The sequence below is a fragment of the Oryza glaberrima genome, chromosome 10, assembly GCF_000147395.1.
Source record: "Oryza glaberrima chromosome 10, OglaRS2, whole genome shotgun sequence".
In the NCBI taxonomy this organism is placed as follows: domain Eukaryota; kingdom Viridiplantae; phylum Streptophyta; class Magnoliopsida; order Poales; family Poaceae; genus Oryza; species Oryza glaberrima.
This window is the reverse complement of record NC_068335.1, coordinates 21,448,228-21,460,451: the sequence shown is the minus strand read 5'-3', so window position 1 is coordinate 21,460,451 and position 12,224 is coordinate 21,448,228. Positions and strand designations below refer to the sequence as shown.

Here is a 12,224-nt window from a genome sequence, read left to right as displayed (position 1 = left end):
TGGGTGGTGGTGCTGTTTCATGGAGGTCTTGCAAACAGACCATTTTGATGAGGTCAACCATGGAAGCAGAGCTGACGGCACTGGATACTGCTACTGTTGAGGCAGAATGGCTGCGTGATCTATTAATGGATCTGCCTATTGTTGAAAAACCGGTGCCGGCTATCCTTATGAACTGTGACAATCAAACGGTAATTGTCAAAGTGAATAGTTCTAAGGATAATATGAAATCGTCTAGACATGTGAAAAGACGATTGAAGTCTGTCAGGAAATTAAGAAACTCCGGAGTTATAACGTTGGATTACATCCAAACAGCGAGAAACCTGGCAGATCCCTTCACGAAGGGACTATCACGAAATGTGATAGACAATGCATCGAAGGAGATGGGTTTGAGACCTATGTGAGTTATACTATGGTGGTAACCCAGTCTATGTGATCGGAGATCCCGTGAATTAGATCCTGGGAAGAACAAATCATTAGTAAACTAGAGGAGAGTACCAATATATACCCTCTCCAAGTGAAGATGCATGTACTCTCGTGAGCTGCAAGGCAGGTTGGCTATGCCTTAATGAGTTCTGTTGGCTTTAATTAGCGAAGATGTTGTCCTGCAGAGCATTCTTGAAAGAACTCACCTTTGTGAGCTTGACTGTTGGTCGCAGTCTATGAAGATTTTGGGTGAATCTTCTAGGAAGCTTACTAAAAACCTAGGAGTATGACTTATACGCTCCACCCGAGGGGTAGTCTACAGACGGTCTAGTACCAGATAAGACTTTGAGTGAAACTTGCTTGCACAAGACTTGCAATTCAAGGCGTAGTCCATTGTTCAAGTTGTGAGTAAGTGTAGCTTGGAGTTCTAGGTGGATGTTCAACCTTAATCGGTCTCCATCAAACCGCTAGTATATAAACAGTACATTGGAAAAGGCAAATCTCAGTGGGATTTTGAGATTTGGTGGGGGATTGTTGGAATTAATGAATGGGCCTTAGCCCACTCGAAGATTAATTCTTTGGAAAATCACAAAAGCCCACCTCATGGGATGGCATGCATGTGGAGTTTAGTACCACCTTGCTTATTCTAGGAGAGGGGGACCTCCTTAAAAGGTAGGATGCCCTCCTAGCCACTTGAAGCATGTGTGGTGGAGAGAAGAGGGGAAACACACGCGCGCGCTCGCTCGCCTCGCCTGGGCTGGGCAGGGCAGGGCAGGGCAGGGCGCGTGCACGACGTACGCGTTGAATGGTCCCAAAAATTGGCTTCTCACCCTTGCGCAGATGCAGCCTCCTTTTGCAGTTTTGTTTTGCTGCAAATTTGGATTCGTTTTTGTTTTGGAAACGTTCCGAAAAATTCGGTGCGTGCAAATGGCGTGGAGTCCGGATAAGTTACGCGCGACTTATCCGGTTCGGTTACGCGCAGTAGAGATCGTGCGGGCGCCCTGATCAAGCGACCCTTCTCTATATAAACCGACCTGCCGTCTTCACGGAACATACGCGAAATCAATCTAGGGTTTGCCTCCTACTCTGTACTGCACCGTCGCTCGTAGACTACTCCATCTCGCTCGCCGGCGTGCACCGGCGATCGGGAGAGCAGGTCTCCGGAACCTCTGCCTTCGACGTCCTGCACCGGGAGAAGGCGGCAATAAGGTTTTTGGGAAGCGCTTCGCGCGACTGCTCCCTGTTCGTTCGCGACGGCTCGCCTTCCTCTTCGCTCGCGTGTTTCGTGCCTTCGTAGACGCCTGCGAAAAGTTTCGACCAAGCAGCCGGTCTTTCCGTCACCTCGGTACGTGTTCAATATGTTGCGCATATTTGATCTGTTCATGTTATACTGTATAGTTTACATGTGTAGATCTAATGATGCGTTTATGCTAGTTTTCATCTGTAATGTCATGATTTATTTATGGAATAGATTAAATCATTATATGCCTATAATCTCAACAGGAGTAACAAATAGTCCTGGAGCTCTTGTCTAAATAATAATAATGGTATTTGAGGTACGAACTTCAGTAGTTCAAGCATCAAATCGGTACTGTATGTCACATATGCTTGTGCCTGATGATGCACACATGCAACCAATGATGCACGATCATGAGTGGTTGACAGGGGCGAAGCTAGCATCAAAATAAGAGGGTGCACTATTATTGAGAATATAGAAAATTTTAATACAACGCTGTATATTCTAGTCTTTTTAAGTGAGAAATTAGGAATTGGGGGGTTCATGTGTACCCCAAACACTATATAGCTTCACCACTGGTGGTTGACAGATTTCGTAATGTCCAGAAACCAGTCATTTGATAACGACCACCTAATTTGCCACCAAAAAGCATACGCATAACGTACGACTACACCAACAAGTTCATCGTTAGTTCTCAAAAGAAGTTCACCGTTAAGTTGACTCAACCGCATCACCTCTTGATCATATATGCACGCTGCAAATGGCCGCGAACAGTAACATAATCTACCAAAAAAGAGAAGAAAAAAAAAGTAGAATTAATGCACATCAAGAAACACGTGCAGATACATCTTAATTACGAGTTAAATACCATTACCAAGTAAATTGCATTGGTGGTATATAAACTTGTTAGGTGTGTGCAATTTAGTATATGAACTTGTAAAATGTTCTTTTTTTACACGAACTTATCTAATCCGTGTGATCTAGGTCTAAAATGGCTTAGCAAGGTTAATTTTACCTAGCTGATGTTGATTAGGATGTGGCGTCCATACGAATAGTGAGTATGTATAAAACATGTTATATTTATAAATTTGTTCTCTAATTTATCTTGAATTTCGTATGTTTCTAACCCATGAATCATTGCTCGGTATTTTATATCTTTCTCTACGATCACTATATATCATTCTATCTTTTTATTGAACAAGTGTATGTCTCTACGTAGTATCCTAATCAGCATCTAAATCAAAAATTTAGTTATGTAATGTCCTTTTGACTTTAATTCGTATGAGCAAGAAAAGTTCACGTATCAAAACAAGCATTTTACAAGTTTGCACACTAGATTGCACCCACATCACAAGTTCTTGTACTATCCATACAATTTACTCGTATAACAGTTAAGGTGGTACACGACAATGCATGCATGCTACAGTGGTAGTAGTACGCAACGATCATGTTGGGCTAGCCAAGTAGCCGTAATGCCCCTCGGCTCCGCCGCCCGCGCCGTTGGCGGTGGCGGTCCGCGGCGTCGCCGGCTCGAAGCCGAGCACCCTGGCGCGCTCGACGTAGGCGCGCCTCACGTTGGGACGCTGGTAGGTCAGCAGCCGCGCCACGCTGCGGCTCGCGTCGGCGCGGAACGGCCGGCCGGAGCCGGCGAAGCCGTCGAGCAGGTGGAGGTACGCCTCCAGGTCGTGGCAGCACGCCGGCCCGGCGTCCGGGCGGAGGCACGGCGAGTCGCGGCTGTCCAGCCTCAGCTCCGCGCCGGCGTGCACGTGCCCCTCCCCCTCCCGCGCCATCGCCGGCGCCGGCACCCGCGTCACCACGTCGCCGGCGTTCACCACGCGGAGCACGTTCACGCCGCGGCCGTTCTGGAGGCGGTCGGCGAACGCGCGGTTCCCGGTCTTCGGGCCGCCGAAGGACACCACGGCGATCGGCGGTGGCCGCCGGCGATGTTCAGCCGCGTCCGCGGACAGGCAAGCGCTGAGCTCGTCGGCGGCGAGGACGGCGAGCGACGCGCCGAGGCTGTGTCCCACCACCGTGATGCTCAGCTCCTCCCCCTCGTAGACCTCGACGAGGCGCCTCACCTCGTCGACTATGGCGTCGGAGAGGCTGGGGACGTGGTCGCCGGCCGTCTTGTACAGGCTCAAGAACCCCTTCGCCACCTTCGGCGCGTTCTGCGGCGAGCCGACGTCGTCGTCGTCGTCGTCGTCGACCGGCACGAGGCCGGCGCGGAGGTTCTCCGCCCACTCGGGGCACGTCGCTGTGCCGCGCAGGACGATGGCGATGTCCCGGCGGCCCATGCGCTGGACCTCGCCCTCGTTGTCGCAGACGGCGACGTAGCCGACGAAGCTGGAGCGCTGCGTGAGCCACCCGGGCGCCGACCGCCGCCGCGCCCACGCCGGGATGGACAGCGACGACGTGGCGAACAGGCTGCGCGTCGGCCGGTACGACCGGTCGGGGAGCACGAGCGTCCGGTGCTGGCTGTGCTGCGACGCCGCCGCCGACGACGACGACGGCATGGAGTGGAACGCCGTGTACGCGGCCTGCACGAAGTCGCCGTAGCGGAGGACCTCGCGGCGGAGGTTCTGGTCGAGCGGGTCGAGCAGCCCGTCCCAGCCGTCCTCGCCGTGATACCTCCGCCACTCGCCGGCGATGGAGCCTTTCGGCGAGGGCCGCGGCGAGAGCGTGAGGAGGCGCTGCAGGTGCGCGAGGCTGCGCGGCGACATCTCGTCGACGGCCGGCTTGCGGACGAAGGGCAGGAACGTGGACAGGTTGAGCGCGTTGAGCAGCCCGCAGCGGCCGCTCCGGTCGTCGGGGGTGGCGGCGCCGCCGCCGTCGCCGAGGTCATCGGCCGGCGGCGCCCCCTTGTTCTGGAGCGGCAGGGGGAGCGGCGGCGGCCGGACGAGGAGGCGGTCGAGGTTGGCGAGGTGCGTCCTGGTGGTGGACACGGCGTTCGGCGGCGCCGCGGCGGCCGCCGCCGCCGCAGCCCTGGCGTTCGGGTTGAGAGGAGACGGCCGGGCGTGGCGCGGCGTGGCGGTGACCGCGGCGGCGGACATGGCCGGGAACGCACAGACAGTGCACTGACAGTATCTCAGAGACAGCAGTAGAAGCTCGCGAGTGGCGAGTGCGCGCGCGCCGGTGTCTGGCTTATAGGCCGCGCGGCGCGGCGTGGCGTGGCGAGGCAGCGCGCGCGACATGTGCATCATGTGTGCATACGAGCGTGTACTGTGTATGTGTGTACTTTGTCAGGCTACGGAAATTTGTGTCATTAAGTCTGACTAATTTACCTCACTTATTGGAGCCCTTTTGAAAAGCCCACTTAAAAAATGATTAAGCAAAATCACAAAAGCAATGGAGATCACCGTCCAAGACTGGGAAATACAAGGTCGTAAACTAAGTAAGTCAAGTCGAAGTAAAGTTTAGTCACTGAGTCGCATCGCATCGCATGCCGACCTAAATCGTGAAACATTCGTGCTTCGGAAACATACTATTACACCATCATCCTACGTAAATATTTTCCCGAACATAGAAAAAAGTTACACGACAATATATTAGAAGAAAACAACGTTTTGATTACATAACACAAACAACTAAAGTGTTATTGTCGGGGGACGAGGAATAAAAAACCGGAAAGAAAAGACAACTTAAAAAAGATGAAAAACTCCTAGAGGGCGGAGTCCCACTAAACTCCTAGCAAAAGTCCTCAAAAGCAGCAGTTCCAGCAGATGACCACATACGGCCTTCCTGGAGGATAGACTCTAGCACCATTGAAAACCGAAGAGAGTGAGCGATCGAAGACTCTAAAGTTCTGCTCATTCCACAGTTGTTAGGAAACCAGGAGGACCAGAGAGTCGAAGCCCTTGCGAAGATACTCAGGTAAGCGAGCCCTAGCAAACGGTGACCAAACCTAGAGAGAACAACCACAGAAAAGAGCGGGGTCGGGCCAACCAGGAGGAGACAGAACATGGTACCATACTTGGCAAGAAAAAACATAGTTAAGATGGATGTGGTTCGCCGTCTTCTGTTCTTGGGTGCAAAGGAGGCAATGTCGAGTGACTGTCGATACCACACTTTAGCAGAAGGTCGACCGTCCAACAATGTTGCAGAAACGCAAGCCACTCAATAGATCCTCCATAAGTATCTATTGAGGCCTTGTTTAGTTCCCAAAATTTTTTTCCCAAAAACATCACATCGAATCTTCGGACACATGCATGGAGCATTAAATATAGATAAAATGAAAAATTAATTGCACAGTTTGTATGAAAATCGCGAGACGAATCTTTTGAGCCTAATTAGTCCATGATTACCCATAAATGCTACAGTAACCCACATATGCTAATAACAGATTAATTAGGTTTAATAAATTCGTCTCGTGGTTTCCAGGCGAGTTATGAAATTAGTTTTTTTCATTCGTGTCCGAAAACCCCTTCTGACTTCTGGTCAAACATCCGATGTAACAACCAAAAATTTTCTTTTTATGAACTAAACAAGGCCTGAGTCTTGAATTCACACTATTTCTGCCAAACACTGATTTTCCCTGTCTTTTTTTAAGCAACCTCGAATTTGTCCAAGTCATGACCACAGCACATACAATTTTGGAGTATCAATCACCATTCATTCAGCTAAAACATATCCCTAACTATTATCTAAAAAAACATACCCCCCAACTTCGAAACTTTCACTAGTTTTTTGTGTTTGGAGAATGTAAAGACCAGCCCAGTTCAAAGAAGGCATTGTGGGCTGTAACCTAGTTGAGGGACTAACCTAGACAAACCACAGTTGAGGGACGTCAAATGGACTTTCCCGTTCAGTCATTAGGACTAGCTGGGCCATTTCTTTATCTATTCAAGTGGCCCACTTTACCAGTGCAGTTTTGTTCTACGTAGGCGTGCGTTTTTTAACTCAGTTTTGTACTGCGGCGGCTGTATGATATTCCTAGTTTCAGACGAACAAGAGTAAACACTAGAGTTAAGTCAGTAAATCCACTTCAGTTACTAAGATCATCTATCTATCTACTACTGAGTAAAAAATTAAGGAGGTTTGGATAGGTGATACCATACGAGGTAGAAAAACCGGGAGGTTGACAAATACGAGGAGAAAATGAGAATTCCAGGGTTGCCGTTTTTCACTCTCTGTCAAAAGACCCTAGCTTCTCTCGTCTGCAATTTGCTCATAATTTGTCACCTCGAGGAGAGCCCGATGAAAATCCATCGATTTAAAATGTGAATTGAACTTATCCACGGTCATGACTCATAACGAAGATAAAAACAGTTAAAAGCACTACTAGTCCTAATTGGAGTACTACCTCGTAAATGGAGTAACTATACACAATTGCACATCGATGCATGATTTGATTAATTTGATGATTGGTTACAGAACTACGGATTTGACGATCGATGCATGTTGCTGTGCATTCCATTGACAAACAAGTCGATGAAGTTTCAAAAAAAAAGACAAACAAGTCGATGATGATATCTATTCTTCTTCAGAAAAAGAAAAGGATGCAAGAGGAAAAATACTACTGATATCTGTATGCTAGCTAGCTGCTCGATTGTCCTGCTATACCTATATATTCTCGACCATACGTTATGCCTATGCCATCATCGATCGATACATTCAAGGGCTATATCTTAGCTAGCTAGCAATGCAAGATATTTCCAATGTGATGAGAGATATTTATGCCCACATATATATGCAACCATGAGCTAATAATTCATTCATCGATCGACGAGATATATAGTAATGCTGAACAGAAACGAATGAACGTACCTGCGTACGTACGAATGTACGATCTGAATATCTGAATCTGTTGTTCATCGATCAACACGTGGAATATTCGAAGCTGCAGGCAAATTGCAACCCAATTGGCAAACAGTTATTTCTTTCTTTTTTGTCGCAATTGCAATGTTCTTTCTGTCCAGTGTGGCTACCCAGGCAATGACACAATGATGCCCTGAAAAAAAAAGAAAAGAAGAGAAGATTCTGAGTTACTGACACTATACATGTACACGTAGCCAGGTTCAGTCTCTCATCGTTGCCAAGAAATTGACGCGAAAACTCCTGCCAACAATTAGATTTAGTATTGTAATTTAGTTCGATCGGCTACCACAGGCACAACCAAGGAGATCTTTTTTTCTCTGAGCATTTCAAGAAGATTTTAGACGTAAGTACCGACGTCACTGGAAGACAGGGAAATGAGAGGGATGGCATCTCTTCCCTTTAGCCTTGGGCATGCCAGAGATGAGGTCAACGAGTCCTGTAGTTGCAGGGAAACCATCTGATTCGTCAATTAACAATTTAATACTCCCTCCGTTTTATAGTGCTAGTTATTTTGACTACTTTAAATTTAACTAATTTATATAAAAATTTAGTAATATTTTTCAACACAAAACAAACATAATAACAGGTAGAAGTGAAATGATTGTGTTCCTCTAACTTTGTGTATTTCTAAATGTTAGTGCTGTGAGAAAGGGAAAAATACACACACGTTTTTTTCATATTTCCAAAAGTGTTTTTTTTAATCATAGGTGACATACCATTTGTACAAGATGTGCTCACGTGGATAGTTTGATGATCAAATGATTTACTTAACTCATATTAGCAATCTAAATGTGTATTTTGAAAGTAGAATGGTATACACAGACACACATAAACAAGTTAAATGACCCTTCATATATTTTTACTGCATAATAAATGTTAGTTTTAATGAAACTAATTTTGTGCTATAGAAATTGCTAAACTTTTCTATAAAATTGATAAAATTAAAAGAAATTTGACTGGTAAAATAAGTCAAAAGTGAGGGAGTACCAACAAAAGGACTAAAATTTTCGTCCTTTTTTGCTGTTAAAATAAATTAACTTTATTATTATTATCCTTTTCAAATACATATACATTTTATAATAAAAACAAACCCCTCTATAAATAAACAGAGAAGAGGAGTGGGAGCAGTAGGCTCCTCCAAACCGTCGCGAGCCCAATAATAATCCCCCTTCGCAGCGACGATACCTCATACCCGCCATTTTCATCTCATTCTCACCACCAAAAGCGACCACGCAGCGACCGGCCACCGATCGAGATGGAGCAGCATGAGGAGGCAGCGGAGAGGAAGCCTTCGCCGCCGGTGATGTTCCGGCTGTTCGGCGTCGAGGTCCGCGGCGGCGGCGGCGGAGTTGACGAGGAGGAGTACGAGGAGGAGGAGGTGGAGGGTGGATTGTTCATCAAGAAGAGCTCCAGTATGCCCAACCTCACCTCCATCGACCCGCTGCCGGTGCCGGCCGACGGCGGCAAACGGCGCGCCTCCGACGACTCCGAGCTCGCCTCCGGCCAGCAGAAGCGCCGCCGCCGCAAGGTGCAGGAGAGGAAGAAAGGTGAGCAACCACCCTTTTTGTCTGTTCTTGTATCTACTGTTCATTACTTGTTCCATCACCTGATTCCTTTTTTTTTACTCTGAAACTTCCAACTCACTGTTAATTCTTGACGCAATTTGATGATCCGTGAAAGCAAAAAAAACAAAAAAAATATTATCTTTGATTGAGCAACCAACAAAATTGGTTGAAAGTCCCCTCTTCCAAAAGAGAGAGAAAAATGATTAACCTTTTGTGTGTCAGTCAATTGGTCAACAACACATCGATAACAATCCACAAGCAGGTTCTCAGACCTGAAAAACTTTTTACTAGTTAGGAGTAATTAATTATTCCCTGTTTGTTGCTTCCTGTGAAGATCATGTGACACTTAATTGCCTTTGATTGATTAATCTGTGAAGGGGTACCATGGACTGAGGAGGAGCACAAGAAATTCCTGGAAGGGCTGAGGCAGCTGGGGAAAGGGGACTGGAGAGGCATCTCCAAGAACTTTGTGACCAGCAGGACGGCGACTCAGGTGGCCAGCCACGCCCAGAAGTACTTCCTCCGGCAGACCAACCCTGGCAAGAAGAAGCGCCGGGCCAGCCTCTTTGATGTTGTTGCTGAGTGCAGTGATGATCAGGTCAGTGACAGTGCACTTCTTTGATCAGATCCACACATGTTGGGATCTTGCAGCTAATGCTCTTGTCTGAAACCTTCTGTTGCAGCTTCCAAGTCCTCAGAGTGTTGGAACTAAGCCTCCTACCCAGGATATAATTCATACAGATCGCGGCGATGTCCCGGTAATTTTCTACTTTGCTTCCATTTTTTCTTCTTTGTAGCCACAAGCTGAGTTGTAATTACCCTTAGATGATTACTGGTTGTAACTTGAGACAAACAATCCTATCTGAAGACTGAATCTTTAATATTGCTGCAGATACTAAGCTATCCAGTTGCTAGAGGCTTTAGAGGCGATAGCGTGCAGGTAAAATCAGCATCTGAGAACATCTTCATGGAACCCAGCAACAGTCTGACCAAAACTAACACAAACTGATCCTTCTGTCAGGTTGATGAACTAACTGAATATGTGAAGAGATTAAAGGCCGCCGAGGACATGTCGCTCTCCATGATCTCTGGACTGGAAATGGCATCATCATCCATCAGCAGTCTAGAGCTCAGTATCGCGCCTCCTCATTGCGCGATCGAGGCGGCCATCAAGGTGCTGTGATCCAGACGCAATTCTCCACCGAAGGAATCTGGATCGGCTTCAGCTACTGTTCTTCGTCGCCGCTGTTGTTGTTTGTTGTTGTTGTTGTTGTTGTAGTTGTCATGCTAACTTTGTATTTGGGTCATGTGGCGTCTCTTTCAGCAGTCTTATGTAATACAGTGAGAATGTCAGTACCTTCCGAGACATGTTTAATTAAGCCTTGGTTGGTTGGTATAAGTTGGTGAAAAGAAAACCAGATAGTAGCCTGTCTGTATTGTACGGTTGCAAAATTGGAGTATATTGATGCAGAGATCATGAAGGGTCTCCATCTTGTTCATAAGTCTAGTTTGTTTCCTGTTCCTATCACAGGAGGCAGCTGGGACATCTTCTTGTGTGGCTCTGAGCTTCTTCCAGTGCTTCAATAATTGGACCCTTCCCCTTCATGTCCTTGTGACCATTGGTCCCAGCCAATCCATTCATGCCACTCTCGTAAAAAACACAACAATCTCTCTTGTCATCATGCATTCATTCCAGACTTATGCTTGCTTCTAACAGCAGAGAATGAAAGCCAGTGAAGAATCATGCAGAATTCAGTTTCTTTCTTCTTTTTTTTTTTTTACTGTCAGGACATGCTGGTCACTTATGCTTGCTTTGCATGCTAAGAACTCAAACACAACAGTGAACTACAGCTACTCCACAAAGAAGCAAAGCACCAGCTTTCTTTGCATCAATAATGGCCCAACTGTTAAGATCTCTAGGCCTAGCAAGATAATGGATATGCAGAAATCATGCCATATGCTACGCAGAGTCTGTCTACTGCAGGTCTCTGGAGCTGCATAGGAAGGGAAAAGGGAGATGGATGGGATGTGGTCGAATCTAGGCCAGGATATGTGGATCTCGATAGGATAAGTGGTCCATGATGAGGAGAAAAACACAAGGAGATGTCAAGCACGCTGCACTGCTGCTGGGTCTCAACCTTTGCAAAGAAAGATGCATGGCATGCCTAGGTGGCTCCCAACTGAATCTCTCTGCTGCTGCTTGGTTTGCATGCTTGAAACTCACCAAAATCACTGCAAAACTTTGCCTCTTGGCCTCTTCGATCGCCGTCGTCGGTGCGGTGCCTGCATGCCCCCACCGTTGCTGGTGCAGAGTCGACGGCAACCTGTCGTCGACAAAAGGAAGGAAAGAGAGAGATGCAGGAATAAAGAAATGGATCATAGGATTGGGAAATATGATCTTCAGAGATAAGGTGGAGTGGAGATCCTTTTCTGCAGTTGTTTTCTTCTTTTCAGGGTTGTCACAACTTTTTGTTTCTCGAGGTGGCAAATCAATGGAATAATGTCACTAGCATAGGAGATGATATTGTTATTTTGTTGGTGCTAACCTCGTTGGAGATATTGCGGCTGCAAATTATTGACAAGATCTCGAGGTGGATCGTTTCTGATCAGGAAAAAAGAATTAGCCATAAATAAGTAGACAGACAGATAGATAGATCCTAGTTTGGCCTAATTTGCGCATCAGCAAGAAGAGCCAAGGAAATTGGCAAACAGCAACCGACCATCTGGTCAAAATCCAGCCACTTGCACGAGTTGAGTACCAAAGATTCTGATGATATCTTGAGTTAATGTATTGGAAGATTGGTACTTGAAGTAGGTTTAGTAGTAGTATTCCTTAAGTACGAGGTCAAGTCGTGTCTTTGTGATTACGCTAGCGAGCAGCTTCCTAGTACAAGAATCTAGTCAAGAAATTGCTACGGCCAACGAAAGCATGGCAGCATTTCCTCCTAATTCCCAAGCTCTTGCCTGCTCATCGACTGATTCTCTAGCATTTTTTTTTTGTTTTCAGTCAACAAGTTACTTACCGAGAAGCTTGGGAAGAGTGAAGAATTACGAACACTACAGAGTGAAATTTCATAGGAATGGAGTGTAGTACAGATAAACTACAAACACTAGTAGAATGGATGCAGAAAGGATGAGTCATGAGTAGTTTATCTGTACTACACTCCATTCTACTAGTGAAATTT

The 12,224-nt window shown here is 46.7% G+C and overlaps 2 protein-coding genes across 2 annotated transcripts; one reads left to right on the top strand and one right to left on the bottom strand.

Moving 5' to 3' along the window:
- Nucleotides 1–2,995: 2,995 nt before the first annotated feature.
- Nucleotides 2,996–4,860, bottom strand: LOC127753119 (phospholipase A1-Ibeta2, chloroplastic-like). The gene has a single exon (XM_052278588.1). It carries the CDS (start codon nt 4,858–4,860, stop codon nt 3,106–3,108), a length of 1,755 nt encoding a protein of 584 aa, XP_052134548.1. The 3' UTR covers nt 2,996–3,105.
- Nucleotides 4,861–5,005: 145 nt separating this feature from the next.
- LOC127785965 (transcription factor MYBS2) lies at nt 5,006–10,541 on the top strand. Its single transcript, XM_052313291.1, has 6 exons — nt 5,006–5,051; nt 8,584–9,021; nt 9,417–9,637; nt 9,723–9,797; nt 9,932–9,979; nt 10,061–10,541. Exons 1-6 carry the CDS (start codon nt 5,006–5,008, stop codon nt 10,220–10,222), a joined length of 990 nt encoding a protein of 329 aa, XP_052169251.1. The 3' UTR covers nt 10,223–10,541.
- Nucleotides 10,542–12,224: the final 1,683 nt, after the last annotated feature.

Bases quoted from the DNA above. Each gene is read 5' to 3' on its own strand.
- LOC127785965 (XM_052313291.1), top strand. From the start codon at position 5,006: ATGGAGATCACCGTCCAAGACTGGGAAATACAAGGTCGTAAACTAA. The intron at 9,638-9,722 runs GTCAGTGACAGT...CTTCTGTTGCAG, and splicing joins CTGAGTGCAGTGATGATCAG to CTTCCAAGTCCTCAGAGTGT. The intron at 9,798-9,931 runs GTAATTTTCTAC...ATATTGCTGCAG, and splicing joins CAGATCGCGGCGATGTCCCG to ATACTAAGCTATCCAGTTGC.
- LOC127753119 (XM_052278588.1), bottom strand. From the start codon at position 4,860: ATGATGCACATGTCGCGCGCGCTGCCTCGCCACGCCACGCCGCGCCGC.